We start from the raw sequence: 21,696 nt of genomic DNA, 5'->3' as shown, positions 1-21,696 counted from the left end.
TACTCCTGTGATTTAACCCCCAGTGCACTCTAGTGTCCTGTGGTACATTAACAAGGGTAATAAATTTGTTGTTCCCCATTCCACTTTCACAACCCCTCAATACTGATATATCGAAATGTCTTTTCTTATTGGATTACTACTGACCTAACATCCTGCCAAATTTCAAATTTTTAACTAAACTAGAAATAGCGTTTCTTGATAAGTGAGTATTTATGTATATACACACACAGTACTGTAGATGTGGGTCCAGTACTGTGCTGTTAAAATATAGTTTTGATGATCTGTGATATTAAGTAATATACAAATTTGCCCAATTTTGACTGTTGCTGAAATTATACAGGATATGGATCTATTTAATTTTAAAAGCACTAAGACATAAAATAAATGGCACTATAAAAAATGAAAGCATTTTTGAGTAATAATGGATAGAATACCACTATTTAATAATCTTTACTAAAATTCCTGTTTGCTATGTCAGTTTGGCACATCACTGAATAAAGTATAGCAAGTCATGTCACTTTAATTAGTTGGAGGACCACTAATCCACTTGCTATATTACAATTGTAAAAAGATGTCACAGGAGAATGGTGAAAATATTACAAGGAAACAGATGGACCACAACCAGAAAAATCTTATATGAATTCAACACTGTTGCTGCATCTCAGAATGCAACACTTTTTCAAACAGCTAACAGCTGAAACAGCTAAACACTACGTTAGATGCTAGTATTGTTTGCTGAAAAAAACAGCTACCTCCAATTAAGACAACATCATCAAAACTTGACCTTTCAGAAATGGAATAAAGTTGTTTGGTCAGAAAAATCCAAGTTGTTTTTAAACCAAGCAGTTGAAAGGATCAGAATTTGGCACAGCAATAGAAACCATCTTGTTTGGTATCAATAGTACAGGCTGGTGGTGGCAGTGTGATGATATACAGTTAATTTTTCTGCCACAGATTGGGCCACTGAAGAAAAAATACCTGCATGATAGATGGTTGGACTAGCAATCTGTCATACTACTAATTCACCTGCTACGTTACAATGGAAAAAATGTGGATAGATATTACAAAAAATGACATTTATGTAACAAGGTACAACAGAAATGTCAAGAGTATATGACAACCCTTTACCAACACTGTGCTCAACATGCATTTCTTAAAATAATCAATAACCAGCTAACCTAGCTCATACAGTATATTGCTCAAGGTGAACTTTTGTTTCTTCAGCACTTTATTTACTAACACATGGCTAGCAGACAGCAATATCAGTTTCAGTTAAGACTAAATCTTGGCCTCTTAGCTTGTTCCAAAGTAGCCTACTGTATATACAGTTAGAATTGCCCCAGTCACTGTTTTAAGTCAGGACTATCTTGCCCATCACTTATATGCCTACCTCAAAAATCATCGTATCTTCTGCACTAAACTGGCCCTCCTTTTCCAAAACATAAAATATTTAAAGGAAACAAATGATTCATCTCTTTCGCAACATTTACCTATAGGATGCTCACAAGGTGCAGTGATTGGTTCTGTACTTAGGAGAACAACCTGAGAGATCAGTTGCATAGCAATGAAGTTTGCAGGACGCATGTGTCTAGAAAGCAATTTTAGATAATGTATTATTATTTTTATGGCTGTCACTGTCTGTTTTTGTTGTGCTTTTTCTGCATGAGACATTGGAAAGGTCAGTAGGGGCTAAACTATAGAAATCCTTCCTCAAGATAATTTAGTTTATAGGCTACGAATGTGATAAAGCCAGGGGAGATTCTCTTGGTGTAAAATGCTTATTACTTTGGCCTATTGTGCAGCATCATGATCCATGGTATGAATATGGGGGGTGGGGTTTGTAGGACATAAAAATGATATATGAAGGAAAAAAACAACAAAACTGAGGTCAGTTATTTGTACAGCATCCAAATAGGCATTGTAAGTAAAAAGGTTAAAATGAACACTGTATGTAATAATGTAAAACACTTAACAATATAGAATATAGTACACACAGTATATTGTATGCACACATATCTGAAATGATGAATTGTACTAATTAGGGCCTTATAGAAATGGGGGAATTGCTAAATTTAAAAATTTACAAGAAAGAATAGTAACTGTGGGCTATTAGAATTAAACATTCCTTAATTGTTTATCAAGAAAATGTTAAAGGGTACAATATAGAATTTAAGTGCTGTTTCAAACTGACGGTATATAGTGTAATGATTATGGCCATACGTACAGTGTATGCAATGCAACAATCTATGATTCATCAGACAAGCAACTCTGGCCTTTTTGTATCTGTTTAAACCTCATCTCGCTATATGAAATTCTCTAGAGTCCCATTAGGAGAACACTCTATAGCTACTGCTTTAACTATCTGTATTTTGGGCAAACATATCAAGTATTTTTAACACCATAATTTTCAGAAAGTGAATAGAGTATGTATGTCATGTTCATATTCAGTGTTATTTGTTAAGCACACAGTAGTCCTACAGCTACAAAACATTTAAATGGTACAATCATTTAAGCAGAGATATTTTCCTGGTCAAAAACAGTTTTAATTATGATTATCAACAGATATAAATAAAATTTATTATTATTATTATTATACAATTTTATTTTATTTTGATGGAAAATTAAACATTTGACATACTTCAGGTCAAAATATTTTCTACTCTGTTCATCAGTCAGTGCTTTAATGATTGTCCTGGCCACTGGCGTTACTTGGGATAGTGAAGCAATGTGCTTCTGCAGTTCATAAAATGCACTGTAAAACTACAGGATCACAGAAGAGCTTTTCGGCCCTCTTCAAATAGCAATTCTAATGGCTCTAACACTAAAGATAATTTGGATATTAATTATAAGTGTGACCTCACTGTAAATTATTATTGCATGTCAAACGTCACTGTGAACAAAATTCAATACTAATTAAATTATACTTCGGTGGTTTATGCTGTGAGTTTTTCAGAGGTGACTGTGTGCAGAGGGTACAGACCTATAAATACCTGGGAGTGCAGCTGGATGATAAATTGAACTGGACTGCCAATAATGATGCTCTGTGCGAGAAAGGACAGAGCCGGCTATAGTTCCTTAGAAGACTGGTGTCCTTCAACATCTGCAATAAGATGCTGCAGATGTTCTATCAGACGGTTGTGGTGAGTGCCCTCTTCTATGCCGTGGTGTGCTAGGGAGGCAGCATTAAGAAGAAGGACGCCTCACGCCTGGACAAACTGGTGAGGAAAGCAGGCACTATTGTAGGCACGGAGCTGGACAGTTTGACATCCGTGGCAGAGCGACGGGTGCTCAAAAGGCTCCTATCAATTATGGAGAATCCAATGCATCCACTAAATAGTGTCATCTCCAGACAGAAGAGCAGCTTCAGCCACAGACTGCTGTCACTGTCCTGCTCCACTGACAGACTGAGGAGATCGTTCCTCCCCCAAACTATGCGACTCTTCAATTCCACCCGGGGTGGGGGGGGGTTGTTTAAACATTAACATTATTCAAAAGTTATTGTCTGTTATACCTGCATTTTTATTAGTCATTAATTTAATATTGTTTTCGTATCAGTATGCTGCTGCTGGAGTATGTGAATTTCCCCTTGGGATTAATAAAGCATATCTATCTATCTTTTTCTTTCTATAGAAACTGTCCTTTTTTGCTTCAAAGAATGGTTTCTTAATTTGCTAACTAACATTTGCACTTTGACACTGAATGCAGACATTCGCTGAATCACTTGTTTCAAACATTGGATTAGTAAGAAAAAATGTTTAGCTGTATGCCTTCTTTTTGAATTATAAACCATCTGGACTGATCCAGGTACAACAAAGTCAAAGATCATGTTGAATGGAAACTGGGAAAATGAATTTTTTCAAAAGAAGTGGATATATTGGACACAGATGGACAACTGGAAAAACCTGCAAAATGTGAGATGACATGTCCTGTTTTCATGATTTTGCAGTTCTAAGCTCCAGATCTAGAAGGTTTTTTACCAGTAAATTCAGTATTATTGTACAACTATCAGAGATATGGTTGTTCTATGGAAAACTAAAGATATATATATATATATTTAATTGATTTAGAAGAATTTAAGTCAAATCCTTTAAGAAATAAATGTAGCTAATAAAAATACAATTACATGTGGTATACTTTTGTATCATCTGAAACAAGTTATATTAAATGGCATTTTAAGGAAGCCATAAGTTACTGCTAAATATTGATACCGATATTATTTGGATGAAGAAGTGTTTGGCAACAACAAAGATACTTTTTTCACATATGCCATGTGTCACAATAAAAAAGCTAAGAGTTATCTGACTGAATGACAACTCTAAGTTGTTCTGTTGAAGGAGAACAACTTTGGTAGAAGGCCAAGAAAAATGCCAAATATTAAAGTAAGAAATACATTTGCTATACAGTAATTCACCTCAATAGATAAACTTACACAGGGCCCAAGTGCAAGTTGCAACAATTCTGAACAGTACTTCATGATGTATTTTTCAGCAGCTAAGCTTTTACTGGCAAGTGCTGAATGAAAGTGATGTCTATTGCAGATGTCCAAGAGGATAGATGGAGAAGATTTCTTGACCGCCCGGGATGCCTTATAATTCTCGTCCTGGCTGGGATGCTACAGGAAAGAATGGACTAATAAGAGTGGGAAGCCAGGTTCATCTCCCAAATTAATCGGGGGCAGTGTTCCTAACAAGTAGTAGCAGTTTAGACACCCACGGGACTGCATGTAAATTGGAGTCTGGAAGTGCAGTCCCGTATTGGTCCTTGGGGGATGATAGAGGGTGCTGCCCAGGGAGGATCTCCCTGGTTTTCATATAACCTGGAAGTGCTTCCAACAAGCCACAACCAGGCACAGTGCTACCGGGTCCATCTTAAAAGAAGCCCGCAGCCATACCTCAGTGAATCAGATTCAGGTGGAATACGATAAAAATCACTGGAGGAGAGGAGAGAAAAAATAATATAGAGAGAGAAACAGAGAAAGAAGGACTAATTAAAATCTGTATATTGGCTATATTGATTGCAACACTGGAGCTGTGTTGAGTAAAAATCCTCATATTTGAAACCGGAGTTGTGTGGGGTCTAGTGTGTCTGGGGTTTGGGGGCTCAGTGGCCCCCCCTACGGTTCACACTATATGTGGCATAAACAAAATACATTAAAGGTTTATATGTTTTATAAGCAGGTGCTACAGTAAATCTTGATGAATAAACAGATGGTTCTGTTTATCAAAGTGCCATCCTGCAAGAAAATGACTGACTTAAGCAAATCATTAATCATATTAGTAACTGTAACATGAAATAGGATAATCTGGATTACAGAAACAGTTTAAATGATTCAAAAACATCATAGAATGTTCAAGTTAAGATTTTAATTTTTTAATGTCAAAAATGTGCAAACAACAACAACAACACATAACTGATTTATAAAAAAGCTTTGAAGTTTTTATTCAGTACAAATTATTGTGATTAATTTAACATGTCCTTTACGATTCTTCTGTGTCAGAATTTGCAGCCACTGAACAAGTTTTGGGTAAAATCAACAATGCATTTTGGATTAGAATTCTTCAGTCCATTAGCTACTTTTTTGTTTTTTTTTCCCCTTATTTTATTAAAAGGGCCATTTAATTAAGAGTACATGCAGGTATAATTAATAGCAAAGTAATACTGTATGGTTAGCCAGTTTAACAGTTCTGTGAGGGACTAAAAAATGAAAACTTAACATTATTAACACTTAAATAAATTGAAATTAAAAAAAGAAACACAGAAACTCAACAAACATCTATGCATTGGAAGGTATGACAAATATCAAGTTATAATAAGGCTATGAAATTCTAAGACTGCGAAGAGGTAGCTGTGCCAGGTCAGTTAATTTAACAACAACAACATAGACTGACATCAAATTAAAAACTAGTTGGAAGAAAGGCCTTCAGCCATTGAGAAATTGAATTGGCGGCTCCTAGAATATTAAAGAAAATGTTACTTGCTGCTCAGTTATTTGATTTTAAATAACATGAGTACAGATGTAACAAATATATCTATCAGATTTGATTGTAATGTTAAATTGGTGCCAAATGTTTTGGAAACATTTGGAAATTTTAGAAACGTGACCGTTTGTTAAACATATCCAACTCTTCCCTTTATTTCTCTGTAATGCTTCCTGTCAACTTTGTCTGGTAAAGATAAGCTCAACTCTAAACCCAACATTTCAAGAGTGCTATTTTTTTTTAAACAAAGGGCCCTTTATTTTGAATGTTTAGCAGTAACTTTAAAAGCCAATGACAAGTTGTTTTTATTTACTTTAAACCAAAATTGAAATAATACCTTTCTGAAGGATGGGATAATAATAAGTGACAGTGCTTCATGGGTTCAGGGATCTAGATATACTTAGTCTGGTTATCATATTACATGTATAGTATGCCTTTGTTCCTGGGATATTTCTGGGATACTTCTTCCTCTTTCATTACAAAATTGAGCCTATTAAACTTATTGGAAAGGCTAACTGTAATTATTTAGCAAACTCTAGATTATCTGCTAACCCACCTAGCTTGGTGTGATCTACATACTTAGCAAGCTTGTTGTTCATGTTACTCTCTAAATAATTTATATATATTAAAAAAAATTTAAAAAAAACCTAGTGGCCCCAGCACTGACCCTTTAGGGACACCACTCTTAATATCAATATAATATCAGACAAGGTAGATAGGGATAGGTGGGTACAGTCACACATAAGCACAAGGCAAAGGGTGCCCATTGGCTGGTGGCATGAATCCCAGATTTAGAAGTCCCAAACAGTTTTCAAGACCTTTTGGAGCTGGACAGTAACTCGGAAAGCTCCGTGGTTGTAGGCAGGCGTACTTGAAAGAATTGAATTTTGAAATGCCTTTGAACAGGCATTATATGTATATTTCACAGCAAAACTGAATACAGCATCATAAAGAGCATGATATTTCCAAGCACAGACCTACAACCTAAAGAGTGTTATAAATAATCAATTAGGAAGTTATGTTGCAGAGTTTGGAATGACATACAAATAACTCTCATTTAAGTTGAAGATCATCTTTTTAGAAATGTCCAGGCAGATCCCAAAAATGGCCAGCAGTCCAGATCAGTGACTAGCAGTCTGCTGTTAAAAATGTTGAACTGGAGTAATACTGCTCTCTCAAACCAATGCAGCAAAGATCATTATTATATCTAAGTTGCACCTTCATGCAACTCCAGCTTTTAAATAAGAACATTCAATGCAAGTTTAAAAGCCTATCTAGAGTACAATATACAGTCATATGAAAAAGTTTGGGAACCCCTCTTCATTCTTTGGATTTTTGTTTATCATTGACTGAGCTTTCAAAGTAGCAACTTCTTTTTAATATGGAACATGCCTTATGGAAACAGTAGTATTACAGCAGTGACATTAAGTTTATTGGATTAACAGAAAATATGCAATATGCATCATAACAAAATTAGACAGGTGCATAAATTTGGGCACCCCAACAGAGATATTACATCAATACTTAGTTGAGCATCCTTTTGCAAATATAATGGCCTCTAGACGCCTCCTATAGCCTTTGATGAGTGTCTGGATTCTGGATGGAGGTATTTTTGACCATTCTTCCATACAAAATCTCTTCAGTTCAGTTCAATTTGATGGCTGCCGAGCATGGACAGCCTGCTTCAAATCATCCCATAGATTTTCGATGATATTCAAGTCAGGGGGCTGTGACGGCCATTCCAGAATATTGAACTTCTCCCTCTGCATGAATGCCTTTGTAGATTTTGAACTGTGTTTTGGGTCATTGTCTTGTTGGAATATCCAACCCCTGCGTAACTTCAACTTTGTGCCTGTTGCTTGAACATTATCCTGAAGAATTTGTTGATATTGGGTTGAATTAATCCGACCCTCGACTTTAACAAGGACCCCATTCCCTGAACTAGCCACACAGCCCCACAGCATGATGGAACCTCCACCAAATTTGACAGTAGGTAGCAGGTTTTTTTCTTAGAATGCAGTGTCTTCTTCCATCATGCGAAGCGCTTTTTGTTATGACCAAATAACTGAATTTTTGTCTAATCAGTCCAAAGCACTTTGTTCCAAAGTGAATCTGGCTTGTCTAAATGAGCATTTGCATACAACAAGCAACAATCCTGCGCTTATGTTGTTCCTGTATTTTTCTTGGCCTTCCAGACCTGGGTTTAACAGCAACTGTGCCTGTGGCCTTCCATTTCCTGATTACAATCCTTACAGTTGAAACTGACAACTTTTTGTAGCATTCCCCTAAACCATGATACTGAACAATCTTTGTTTTCAGATCTTTTGAGAGTTGCTTTGAGGATCCCATGCTGTCACTCTTCAGAGGAGAGTCAAGGGGAAGCACAACTTGCAATTGACCACCTTAAATACCTTTTCTCATGATTGGACACACCTGTCTATGAAGTTCAAGGCTTAACGAGCTAATCCAACCAATTTGGTGTTGCAAGTAATCAGTATTGAGCAGTTACATGCATTCAAATCAGCAAAATTACCAGGGTATCCAAATTTTTGCACAGCCAGTTTTTCACATTTGATGTAATATCATACAACTAAATACTGCTTCACTAAAAATCTTTGTTCAGAAAAACACCCCAGAACTCAGATGTTCCTAGGAAATGAAAGACATACCACGGTTATCTTTTTTGTTGAAAGTACAGTACATTATTATGCAGGCTGAGAGGGGTTCCCAAACTTTTTTATTTGACTGTATATTACTGTCTAGTTCAGTACAGAAAACACAATGTGATTTTAAGATACAGATCTACTAAAAACTTGGTTTATCAAATATAACATGCTTTAAAAGTGATCACTGGTTACAAATGCAAGCCCAACCAACCCCAATATTTACAGACTCTTTCTTCTGTACATGACCAGCTGAACAGATTTTGTTGCAGGTGTGACAAGTACCTCTCACCACTCAGGACATCAATCCACTTTGCTTATTTCTCCTACCATTCATCAGGCTCAATGCAAAGTTCCTTCCTGTTTCAAAGAATTCACAATCATCCATGGACCAAAGAAGCAAAATATTTACAGTCTAATGAATAAAGGCCAGTAGCACTGACCTCTGCAATAATTAAGTCATTTAAACATTCGACACTTAACCAACTAAAACCAGTCACGAATTCTCTCCTTTAGCCAATTCAGTTTGCTTACTGTGCCATCAAGTCGAGTTCAGAGTGCAGTGAGCATGGCTCTTCATTACATCTTGCAGCATTTAGTCTCTCCAGCTACTTATGTCAAGATCTTATTTGTGGATATCAATTTTGGATTTAATACAATCATACTAGAGTTTCTCCACAGCAAATTTCTCAGTATGAATGCGGACTATGCCATATGTCTCTGGTTACAGTTCACAGGTGGGTTCGGAAAGACGCAAGACGTTCATTACTTGTTAAATTATTCTAGTGAATGATTTGAGTCATAGTTGGTTACCTGTGTTAAACATGCATATACAGTACTTAACAAGCATCATTGGATTTGAAAGAGATAGACAGCAGAGACATATGTACTGACTTTTATGGTCCTGCTCCCATTAGAGTTGATCCCACTCCCAACAAAATTCCATTCCATCTCTGCCTGCTCTCAACCTGCTTTTACCCGCACTCACAAAAGATTTTATTCTGCTCCTCACCACATTTCCACTTTCCTTTTAAAGGATACTTGAACTGGGAACATAGTCTAAGCAGATTCTTAAAACAGCATAATTTAGAAGGGGTTGAGAAAACACATCAAAACCTGTTTTTTTTTCTTTTTCATAACATCACCAGAGTTGAAAAATAGATAGAGGACTATATCAAGTGCAGCCAGACATCCTCTTTTTTCCCCGACAGCATCCTTTTTTTCAGACTTAAAGCAGCAGTCTGGCTGGTATTTATTAAATCTCTAAAACTGTTAGGGATTTTTTTTTCTTTATAATTACTTATTATGTAAGACCTATATATTTTGTTCAATCCATTTACGACATTGAATATGTTTTAAACCTGTAATTAGTGTAATTCACGAGCAGCACAGAGTTTGTTTAAAGAAATACACACATACAGTTTTACACAGGTAAAGGAGAACTAGACACAGCCAGGTTAGTATTTAAAAACAATTTATAAGTACAAAGGGTGCCCAAAAATGAAAGTGAATGTGTACAGACAAGTAAATTAATAAAAACAAAAAAAAATTAACTCCAGTGTTTTCGACCAGGAAGCCAAATGCATGATTGGGAGAACTCTGAAAAACACAAAATATCTGATAGGGAAGAGAGCTCATTAGCAGAAGAGACACACTATTTGATGAGTCTACTTTCATTACGTTTCAAACTGTTCCATTAAAACTAATCATTTTTTAAAAATCAATGAGGATTTCTCCTAAGTTATGAAGTGTAGACAAGCATTTAAAATATGCGCTACTAATGCACGCCAGGTAAGATGCAAGCCTATTGCAGCTTAGTCGAATACGCTGCTGAAGCTGTATACCTGAAGGTAAGTCAATACGATCCCTTAAATAAAGTCTACTTGCCCACATCAGCTCAAAACTTTTAAATTTTAGTACAGCACCACTAAAGACTGAGTGGGGTCCTTCAGGATTTCCATAGGAATGCAGTCCTCTAACGGACAATTAATTATTTATGACTCTTGGATTATGCAACTTTTTACCTTGATTTTTTTGCAATGGCTATCTAAAAATGTATACTGCATTTTAACATATAGTACCACAAGGGAATTACATTAAAATGTCTCCTAATTTGTTTCTGACTTATAAGTTAGAGCTAGTGTTGATTGGCGGAATATTTTTTTGTGTTGTGTTGGGTTCACTGGTGACCTTGTTCTCAAATATCTTCCTGAAAATCTTCTGTGTAGCCAACAAAAATAAAAATTACTTTTTAATTATTTCCCCCGGTGCCCCATGATGCTTTGCAAGGCCAGTATGATATCACAGAGCTGTAGCAGCCAATGTCTCTTCTTCGGTATTAATTTAATAAGCATTTTACAGGAATGGGAGCAATGATCAAAAAACATGTGAATACATTTTAACATAAAACACACACACAGAAGGAAACTGAAAATGTGCCTGTGTATTTGTGTCTTAAAGATAATTTTTTTGCATGAATTTTTATGTAATGCTTGAGATTACACATTTAATAGCAGCACCCAAAGTGCTATGCAATTGGGGCAAACAGGAAGGAATCCACACGCTTTAGTGTTGTGTGTATTTGGTGGCATCACTCATGAACAAGTAAGTTCATGTGACAGGCGCCCGGGTCCCATGCCCGGCCGGGACGCCCTTTCTACATATGTTCCGGGGGAGCAGCTATGGACATCTCACTACCTCCCCCGGGACGCTTGGTGGCAGCCTCCCTGGCTGACGATGGTGCCTCAGTTTCCCGCAGGGTTTCATGGGAGATGGAGTTCTCCACAACCCTGTGGGGAGCTGGGGTGGCTGCCAGGGGGTGCTGCATGGAGCCAGGAACCCACCTGGACATCACTGCATCCCCACTCGGAAGTGCAATTAGCCACAGGTGATCAAGCACATGGAGCACTTCTGGGTGGGCTATAAATAGGGCCAGCATCCACCACTCAGGAGCCAGAATCGGGAGGAAGATGACGAGGTTACCTGGGAGGAGTGGTGGTGCCAAGGTGGAGAGAAAAAGTGTTGTTTGTGCTGTATTAAGTGCTTGTGGGACTGTGTTGTGGCTGGAGGGATTATGGGGAAGACGTGCCCTCCAGCTGAAGAGAAATAAAAAGACTGTTTATTTTACACGTGCCTCTGCGTAAGTCTGTGCCGGGTCGGGCGCTATATAGCGCCTTATTACACGCATCAGGACCAATAAAAAAAAAAAAAAATCCCAAAAACAAAAAAGAAAATAGCTTTTCAGGTCGAGAAATGCAAGTACCTGCCTCAATGAATTCATGTCTCCTGCTCCTGTTACCACGATCTGCAAAAGATTTTACTGTTCTGATATATAATTATATTAAATACAATTAAGAGAGGCACTGTGGCACAGTGGGTAGCGTGACTGTATCACAGCTCAAACTCCGGTTACATTTGGTCACAATAATCTGTCCAACATATGATCAGTTTTCTCATTTGTTTAGGTAAAAAAATGCACTTCTGTTCTTCTTATAACAATAAAGGATGTAGAGGAGAAAAAAACAGACATGTAACAAATATTCAAATCTTATAAAAAAAAAATAGTGAAAAGATATTTTGCCAACAGCTCTAATGGACATTCTCCATATAAAAAGATAACTCATATATCTTTAGTTTAACACAAAAGCTTTAACCTTCTCTTCCAAAATGTACTGTCCATGTCTGTTCAAGTCTGATCAAGTTGCAGCAGGGGTAAAAACACACTTTTTCTCTTAACCTTCAGTGAAACTGGTAATGCTGAAACAAGTGAACAATCTAGCCTTGTCCATACTGCATGCAGTAATATTTATGTATCTAAAAATACACTTACTCATTTTTTATGAAAGCATATTTGTTGATAGTCTCAATAACATCTTTGAAAAGAATTTTGGAAGTTAACGTATAGCCATGATGCACAATTGGTTCTCCATCTGGGCCATCCCAGCAGTCCACTATAAGAAATTAAAAAGTTTACATTTTAGAATTTCATCAAAACTTTTTCTCAGAAAATATATTAACCATATTATACTTTTCAATAAGAAAAAGCAAAAATATTTATCTTGAACGTACCTTCCACACATCGGCAGCCAGCCTGTAGGACCCAAGCATACATGTCTGCTCTGGACTGTGACATCAACTGGTCTCCCATTAGGTAGGTATTATGGGATGAAGCAATGAAATAATTGCAGAGACGCTGTCTCATATCTTGGTGCACCTGGTGGTGCTCTGGGTTAAAAATGTCACCAGCTGGACTGCGCATGTAGTTTGTGAATCCTGGAGAGAAAAAGTGCAGTAATGTGGTGATGAAGATGAACACTACACAATAAGAGAACTGGACTGAAAGTATAAAGGAACCACTACAAACAGGACTGAAAACTCTAAATACCTCAAAGTATATTCTGCTTTCTTTTTTAGAGGGAACAAGTAGTAAATTAGAATAGGTACATTTCAGGCCAATACAATGACTGTTCAGGATTCTACCCCACCTAGTATGGTTGGCTTGGGAAAGAGAGCCTGCCATGTGATAAGGTCATGAGATTCCAGACCAAATACAAAGCAGGAAAGAACCAGTGAAAGCAGTTCACTCGTGACTTTAATTCTCACATACAGGAGAAATTCTTTTTTTTTTTTTTTTTTTTATATTATTAATTTTCATTGTAATCATTCCATACAAATAGATCAATTTATAACCCAACAAAATTGAAGACAAATCAAACCCCACCCCTGAGAAGGAGAGCTTAGCCGAAGGAGAATTGCTTAGGGCTTTTTAATAAGACAACAATATACAAAAGAAAGGGAGAAATAAATATATATGTAAATAAGAGATGGAGAAGAGGATTAAATGCGGTAATAGTTATTTCTCTTATTCCAAAATAATATTGATTAAATCCTGCCAGGTTTTGAAAAAATTTTGTACAGATCCTCTAATTGAGAATTAGATTTTTTCCAATTTCAAATAATATAAAACATTGGTTTCCCACTGACTTATCAGAGGAGAGTTAGGATTCTTTCAATTTAACAAAATAAGTCTGCGTGCCAAAAGTGTAGTGAATGCAATCACCGTTTGCTTGTCCTTCTCCAATTCAAGTCCGTCTGGAAGAACACCACACACAGCTGTTAATGGGTTAGGAGGGATTGTGATACCAAGGCTGTCTGAAAGGCACTTAAAAATTTTGGTCCAAAATGATGTTAGTTGGGTGCAGGCCCAGAACATGTGATCCAATGAGGCAGGAGCTTGGTTGCAGCGTTCGCAGGTTGGATCCTGCCCTGGAAACATTTTGGACAGTTTTAAGCGAGATAGATGAGCTCGATATATAATTTTTAGTTGAATAATTCTATGCTTTGCGCATATGGAACTCGAATGAATTCTCTGCTTTGCTACCTTCCACTCCTTTTCTGATATATTGATTAAGAGATCTTCTTCCCAATGTTCTCTTGGATCTTTGAAAGGAAGGGACTCTAATAAGATTTTATATAATGCGGAAATGGTGTTTAATTCCTCGAAATTGAGCAGTATTTTTTCCAGCATTGTGGAGGGTGCAAGGTGGGGGAAATCGGGTAATTTCTGTTTAACAAAATTTCTAATTTGAAGATAGTGAAAGAAATGTGTAGCTGGGAGGTTGAATTTTGAACGCAATTGTTCAAAAGATGTAAATATGTTGTCTATATAAACATCTCTGAGCATTTTAATCCCAAAACTTTTCCAGGTATTAAAAACTGGATATACTTGCGAAGATTGAAAGAGGTGGTTCTCTTGCAGCGGTGCCACCGATAAAAAATTTTCCATCTTATAATGCTTTTTAATTTGGTTCCATATTCTGAGTGAGTAACGCACAATTGGGTTATTAGTATATTTGCGATGACTTACATTTATTGGAGAGCAGAGCATGGAGTATAAAGTAGTACTACATGATTTTACTTCTATTGCGGACCAAGCATGTGTATGTTCATTTATTTGTGTCCAGGTTTTTATGGCTTGTATGTTTGCTGCCCAGTAATAAAACTGAAAATTAGGTAAAGCCATGCCACCCTCCGCCTGAGGTCTTTGTAGGGTCGCTTTTCGGATACGTGGGTGTTTTGAGTTCCAAATGAATGAGGTTACTGTTAAATCTAACTGTTTAAAAAACGATTTATTGATATATATTGGAATGTTTTGAAATAAAAAGAGAAGTTTAGGAAGGATATTCATCTTAACAATGTTAATTCTTCCAGCTAGAGTGAGATGAAGTGTTGACCATCTATGCTTAATTTTTTCCATACAGACGGCAAAATTTTGTTGATAAAGAGCTTTATGTTTACTTGTGATATTTACCCCTAGGTATTTAAACTGATCTGCTATGGTAAAAGGTAGGGTGTGTAATCTAATGTTATATGCTTGTGAATTCACTGGAAAGAGTATACTTTTATTCAGATTAATTCTAAGACCAGATATCTTTTGAAATTCTGTTAGTGCTGTTAAAACAGCAGGGACAGTGTTTTCTGCATCTGAGATATAGAGAAATATAGAGAAATTTTCTGTTCCAGTCCTTCTCTGACAATCCCCTTTATCTGATAAGAATTTCGGCAGTGAACCGCCAGTGGTTCAATAGCGATTGCAAACAACAGTGGCGACAAGGGACATCCTTGTCTGGTACCACGTTCTAGTTTAAAGTAGTCTGAGCAAATGTTATTAATACAAACTGAAGCTTCTGGACTGGTATACAGTAGTTTGATCCATGCACAAATATTCGGGCCAAACCCAAATTTCTCCAGTGCAGTGAAAAGGTAGTTCCATTCAATCATATCAAATGCTTTTTCTGCGTCTAATGATAGTAATATCTCTGGGGTGTTTGATTTTGCTGGTGAATATATAACATTAAACAAGCATCAGAGTTTGGAAGATAGGTGTCGGCCTTTAATAAATTCTGTTTGATCCTGTGATATTACTGAGGGCAGCACTTTCTCCATCCTTCTAGCTAGAATTTTTGAGAGTATCTTAACATCATTATTCAGGAGTGAAATTGGTCTGTATGATGCACATTGTAACAAGTCCTTATTTTGTTTAGGAAAGACGGTGATTAATGCTTGTCGAACTGTTTGAGGTAGTATTTGGTTATCCCTAGCTTCTGTAAATGTTGCCAATAAGAGAGGAGCTAGCTGAGTGGAGAATTTCTTATAAAATTCTACGAGGTAACCATCAGGGCCTGCTGATTTCCCGCTTTGTAGTGACTTTATAGCATCTAGTAATTCTGTTAGCGTTAGAGGTTTATCCAGTTCCTCAGCACTTAAAGCATCTATTTGTGGTATCTGTGATGTATCCAGAAATGCATTAGATTGTGTGTTGTCTTCTTTGGGCTCAGTAGAATATAAGGATTTATAATAATCTCTAAATGTGTGCATTATATTTTTATGGTCAATAATTTCTTCTCCATTGTTGTTGGTGATTACTGGTATTGCATTGCGAACTTCTTGTTTGTGAATTTGTTGAGCTAAAAGCTTATTAGCTTTTTCTCCGTGTTCATAGTAGTGATGTCTAGACTTATAAATAAGTTGTTCAGTTTCTTTAGTTGTTAAGATGTTAAGTTCTGTATGCAGGGCCTGCCTTTTCCTGTGGAGAACTTCATTTGGATGCCTGGCTTGTTCTTCATCTATTCTAGTAATTTCACTTCTTAGCTCTGACACTTTCTTGGTTTCTAATTTATTTCTGTGAGAAAGATATGAAATAATCTGTCCTCTTAAGAAGGCCTTTAGAGTTTCCCAGAGTGTTCCTGCAGAAACCTCTGTGGGCGTGTTTGTCTCTAGGAAGAAGCTGATTTGTTTGGATATAAATTCTGTGCAGTTCTCGTCTGCCAATAGAAGAGGGTTAAGGTGCCATCTACGAGGTGAATGTGAGGGGCTTAATGATTTTAGCTCCAAGACTAGAGGGGCATGGTCGGAGATAACAATTATGTCGTATTTGCATGATTTAATTGTAGGCAGGAAGTTATCATCTATAAAATAATAATCAATTCTTGAGTAGCTATAATGCACTGGTGAGTAGAATGAATATGTTCTTGAGTTTGGATTAAGAAACCTCCAGGGGTATGATAAGTTGTGATCATTTAAAAACTGTGTAATTGTCTTTGCAGTATTAGATGTCGTCACCCCTGTCACAGGATTCCTATCTAAGAGTGGATTTAGAACACAATTAAAGTCCCAAGCCATTATAATTGTATGAGTGTTCACGTTGGGGATGGATGCAAATAGATTTTGCATGAATTCCTTATCAACACTGGGTGCATAAACATTTATCAAAATCATTTTACTGTTATACAAGTTGCCCATAACCATCACACATCTCCCTTCAGGGTCCGATACTACATCTGATGCTACAAATGGAACAGTTCTGTGTATGAGAATTCCAACCCCTCTAGTTTTCTTTATAAAGCTAGAATGGAACATTTGGCCAGTCCAGTCTTTTTGTAGTCTGAACTGATCCTTGCTTAGTAAGAGGTTTTCCTGTAAAAATACTATTTTAGCGTTTAAGCCTGTTAGGTGAGAGCATACTTTCTTTCTCTTTAGTTCGTGATTCACGCCTTTAACATTCCAGCTCACAAAATTAACTGTCCCATCATGGAGACATTGGTTCTGAGTTTTTAATGTCATTTTATAATTTTAATTGGTAATGAGGCAGTTCTAATCTTAGTTTCAAGATTCCCCATGAGTTATTGAATTTTAGCCTATTGTTGCATTGATATTTATAATTATAATGATTACAAAAATAGATTAGATATAGCCTGCTCTCCTTCTCTCCCCCCTTTAGCCCCCCACCCCCCCATTTTGCCTCCCCACATGAGGCTTGATCCCACTTCGCGATGTCCCGGTACTCTGACATACCAAGAGACAGAGCACGTCCAAAACAACCCCCACCCCGCAGCAGCATTAGAGAATTAAAACAGAGATATCTATTGCAGCTAAATTCTTAATACTATCTGCCGAAAATATAATCATTAACAGTCTTTAAGCTTAAAATAATCTTCAGCACTTTTAAGATATTAAGATAAAAAAAAAAAATAAAAAAATAAAAAAAGAATCAACCCTGGGAATGATTTTAAAGACTAGTCTAGATAGACCTGGTAATTCCTACTGTAACAGTATAATAGTAATAGTATAAATAGTAGAGATAGCAATAAACCAAGGGTATTATGTTAAACAGTCTACTTTAAGGTAGTAAAAAAAAAAAAAAAAAAAAAATCCTACTTTAATTACTTCCACATTTTCACACTCAGATCTATAACTCTAATTAAAACATAAACATATGATGTCCAGATAAAGAAAAGGATGTATAATTATAATACCAGTCTCTTTAAATATGGATCCAGAGAGCAGATCATAGGTCCTTCCTGTGCCTTGATAGAATACGGCTCCTTATTAACTTTCAAAAGAGTGTCGGAAACAGCTTCTTTAATTCTTTTTCAGCTTCTTCTTTGCTTGAAAAAATATGATATTGATCTTGAACTTCCACTTTCAGTTTGGCGGGATACAAGAGACTGTATTTAATATCGGCTTTCCGTAGCAACTTTTTAATGTCAATGTAGGCTGCACGTTTTGCAGCTGTTGATGGTGAGAAGTCGGGGAAAATACGAATAAGATTATTTTCAAATATAATCTCTTGCTTGTGTCTGAGAAGTGCCATCACATCAAGCTTACATCGTAGTCGCTCGAAGCGGACAATAAAAGACCTAGGTTTAAAGATGCTAGGCCTGTTTGTGCGATAAGCCGCTGCTATTTCAATGTCGAGTTTAAAGTCATCTCCAATTATTTTAGACAGTAATTCTACTGCAAATTTCATTGGGCTTGAGCTTTCTCATTTCTCAGGTATACCCTCAATTCTTATATTGTTTCTTTTATACCCATCTTCCAGGGCCGCAAGTCTGTCTCCAAGTTTTTTGCATTCGGAATTCGCAGCTGTGGCTTTTTCATCAGCTTTAGATGCCTGTTGTTCTGCTGTTTCAACTCGAGCAGTGAGTGCCTGCTTAACGTCATCCAGCTGATCTGTAACGTCGTTAATCTGGTCGGCAAGCATTTTCAGTTTGGATCTAGTTTCTTCGATGTGTTCCTCTAATTTCTCCAACATGCCTTTAAAGTTCACGTCGAAACGTTTAAATAGATTCGTTTCCTTATCTTTGTTATCCTTCTTAAGCTCGTTCTTAAGCTCAGTGTTTGCCTTCTTAAGCTCAATGTTCGCCTTCTTAAGATCATTCTTGTTATCTTTCTTAAGCTCATTTATGGCCGTAACCATGGCAGTGGCCAGTGTAGCAATCATCGCTTTCAGTTCGGACAGTTCGTTTCGGATTTTGTGCTCCGCGAGTGGAAATGCAGCTCCTGTTACAGCAGGTGCTGTGGGCTCGCGATGAGTAGATGAGAGCACATCCTGCAGGTCATTTTCTAGTCTCGAATGATCCTCAGAAATCGGCGATCCATCGCAACCTGTATCACTTGCACTTTCGCTCCCATTTTCACTCTTGACTGGAGACGATACAATGGAGCGGGGTCCCAGGAAATCTGCGCATTCGTCTGCCTGTTCCAGGTCAGTCTTCAAGAGGCCGCACCTTGCACTCAGTCCAGACTTTGACGCAGCTTTAAGTTTCTTTTCCGGTTCTTTCAGACTTTTCTTCTTGTTACTCATGCTTGTATAATGTAGTGGACGTTCCTTGGTCGGGTTAAATACAGGATACCTCTAAATAATATGAAATACGTGGGAAAATAAAGCCGCTGCTAGCGGAGCTCTGCTTCAGACGTCCATCTCCTATAAACTTACGAGACCAATTACAGGAGTAATTCTACCAGGTTTTCCCAGGAGTTTGTTTATCATCTTATTTTAAAACAGAAACCAAATTAGCACTCAAGATTCAGTATTCCAGAAGAGGCCCTAAAATTAAATATATAGAGTATATTAAGGCATAATGTTGATATTAAAAGTGAGGCTGATGTTATAAGCAGTGTTCCTCAAGGATCACTGCTAGAGCCACTTCTGTTTTCAACATACATAAATGATCTAAGCAAGTATATAATTAATAAGCTGGTTAAGTTTGATAATGATACCAAACTGAAGGATTTGTATAGCATATAGCCGTGGCCAGATTTGTGGCAAATTAATTTTAATCTATGGTATTAAATGTAGGAAGTAGAAATGTTAAATTTGAATAAACAAACACTGGGAGATCTAAAACTTGAAAGAGGTTGGTTGAAAACAGGATGTGATGGGGGAACTGGTTGCTTCCAAGTTATCTTCTAATCAGTTGCATTTATTATCTTGCTATAGGAATACTGGATATACTGTATGTTTATCATTTTGCCACTACTGATATTTCCCAGTTAACAAAAGAATCCTTACACTTCAACTCTTGACAATATTCTAAATAATTCACCCTAGCGAGTAAAGCTATATCTAATATTGGCATATTTTGGAAACCTGTTATAAGACATACAGTCAAAACTGAACTTACATTTAAGATATGATTTTTTTTTCAACATTTCTAAACAATAACGGCTAATGTATCTCTTACTGATTTAGGTAAATATGTATCCATAACAAGATGACATGATGATAAACAGTGGTAGAACTACTATTAAGAAGATAGAAAAACACATAACAGAAGATACGTCATAGGTTTCTGACCATACTTGTTATAAACAATTGGAAAGGATAATCTGGTTAGTGATGAAGACTATTGTGTTGTCGTGTCTCTTCACTCTTCTATTTTTCTTCTAAATAATCTTTTACCTATAATATCAACTTATTTGTCTTTTTTATCAAAAGCCCACAACTCAAGACAATGTAGTTCTTGGAGGCAGCTTTCAAATAAGTTTCATCATGGAAAGCTTCACAGTTTTTGAGAAGGAAGAATACATATTAACAGAAGTAAACAGTTAGCCAAGCAAACCAGGCTACCAATAGGTCAATTATTATCAGGATATAAGAAGTCAACCTGCCCTGAAGTTGGGGAAGAAAAAAAAAAGTGAATAGTTACTTGCAATCTTCTTTTTTCTACATACGTAAATGATATAATATTTGCCTGTAAACCACAGGTCTGGTGTAATACAAATTATGCACTCATTAGCTGCATGATTCCTGGCAAATCATTTAACCTGTCTATATTACAACTGCACACAAGAAAAAGTAAACAATTATACTCTATAGTGAACTCTGTCTGAAGGCACTTTGTCAGAGGACACACATTATATACAGCAGATTTTGCATTATATATCTTTTTGCTAGACTAGACAAACCATTGAAAAAACACGCCATGATGTGCAAACATGCTTTCCTCCCTTTTATAGTGTGTGTTATCTGTCTTTATGTGTTGGTTGCACTGATGTGTTTTGTGACTTGTTAATCTTATGTCCAAACATGATAATTTATTGATAACTTGTAAAATATAAAATTCAAACATTAATTATCCCCTTTAAGACTCTACTATAAATTCAGTCTATCTTAGGAAATGTACTCCTTTTTAGCTTCTTGTACTACATTACCCTTTACAATTCTATTGCTGTTTGTAAATACTATATGCTTTATGCATGGATGACCTTACAGTTACAGCAACTTTAGTCCCAGGCTGCAGGTGGATCCTGAAGGGCCTTAAAAAGCTTTTCTCATGGGTACAGATGAGCTTTAAGCCAACCAAGTCCCATTCCTTCTTCCTAAAGAAGGGCAAAGCTACGGATCAGTTCTGTTTCGTCTTAGATGGCATTACAATTCCATTGATCATTGAGAAGCCAGTTAAGAGCCAGCGAAAAGTATTTGACTGTAGTCTCAAAGACACAACTGCCATCAAGACACCCATCAGTGAGCTTGCTGCCCGGCTGGTCTACCTGGTAGATTTAAAGCATAGATATATAAACACAGCATCCTGCTGATATATCCAGGCCTTTGGCCTTTTTTGGTGTATGAATTCCCTAACCCAGGCAATGTATGATGTCTTACAAGTCCAGCAAACCTTAATACCTGGGGCAAGACTGAGACAACGACTTGCCCCGTATGCTCAGGAAGGGGGTCATTAGAACACATTCTCAACAGCTGCCCAAAAGTTCTA

The 21,696-nt window shown here is 36.8% G+C and overlaps 1 protein-coding gene across 2 annotated transcripts in view; it reads right to left on the bottom strand.

Annotated features, from left to right (window-relative positions):
* plch2a (phospholipase C, eta 2a) overlaps positions 1-21,696 on the bottom strand; it is a 215,978-nt gene that overhangs the window by 80,491 nt on the left and 113,791 nt on the right. For both annotated transcript variants that reach the window (XM_051931361.1, XM_028807472.2), the window contains 2 exons: positions 12,710-12,913; positions 12,471-12,591 (listed from right to left, as the gene is read on the bottom strand). In XM_051931361.1, coding sequence (XP_051787321.1) covers positions 12,471-12,591; positions 12,710-12,913 — 325 coding nt within the window. The remainder of the gene's footprint in view (positions 1-12,470; positions 12,592-12,709; positions 12,914-21,696) is intronic.

The sequence above is a fragment of the Erpetoichthys calabaricus genome, chromosome 8 (assembly GCF_900747795.2).
Source record: "Erpetoichthys calabaricus chromosome 8, fErpCal1.3, whole genome shotgun sequence".
Classification (NCBI taxonomy): Eukaryota; Metazoa; Chordata; class Cladistia; order Polypteriformes; family Polypteridae; genus Erpetoichthys; species Erpetoichthys calabaricus.
The sequence above is the reverse complement of the archived record's forward strand: the minus strand, read 5'-3'. Positions and strand labels throughout refer to the sequence as shown.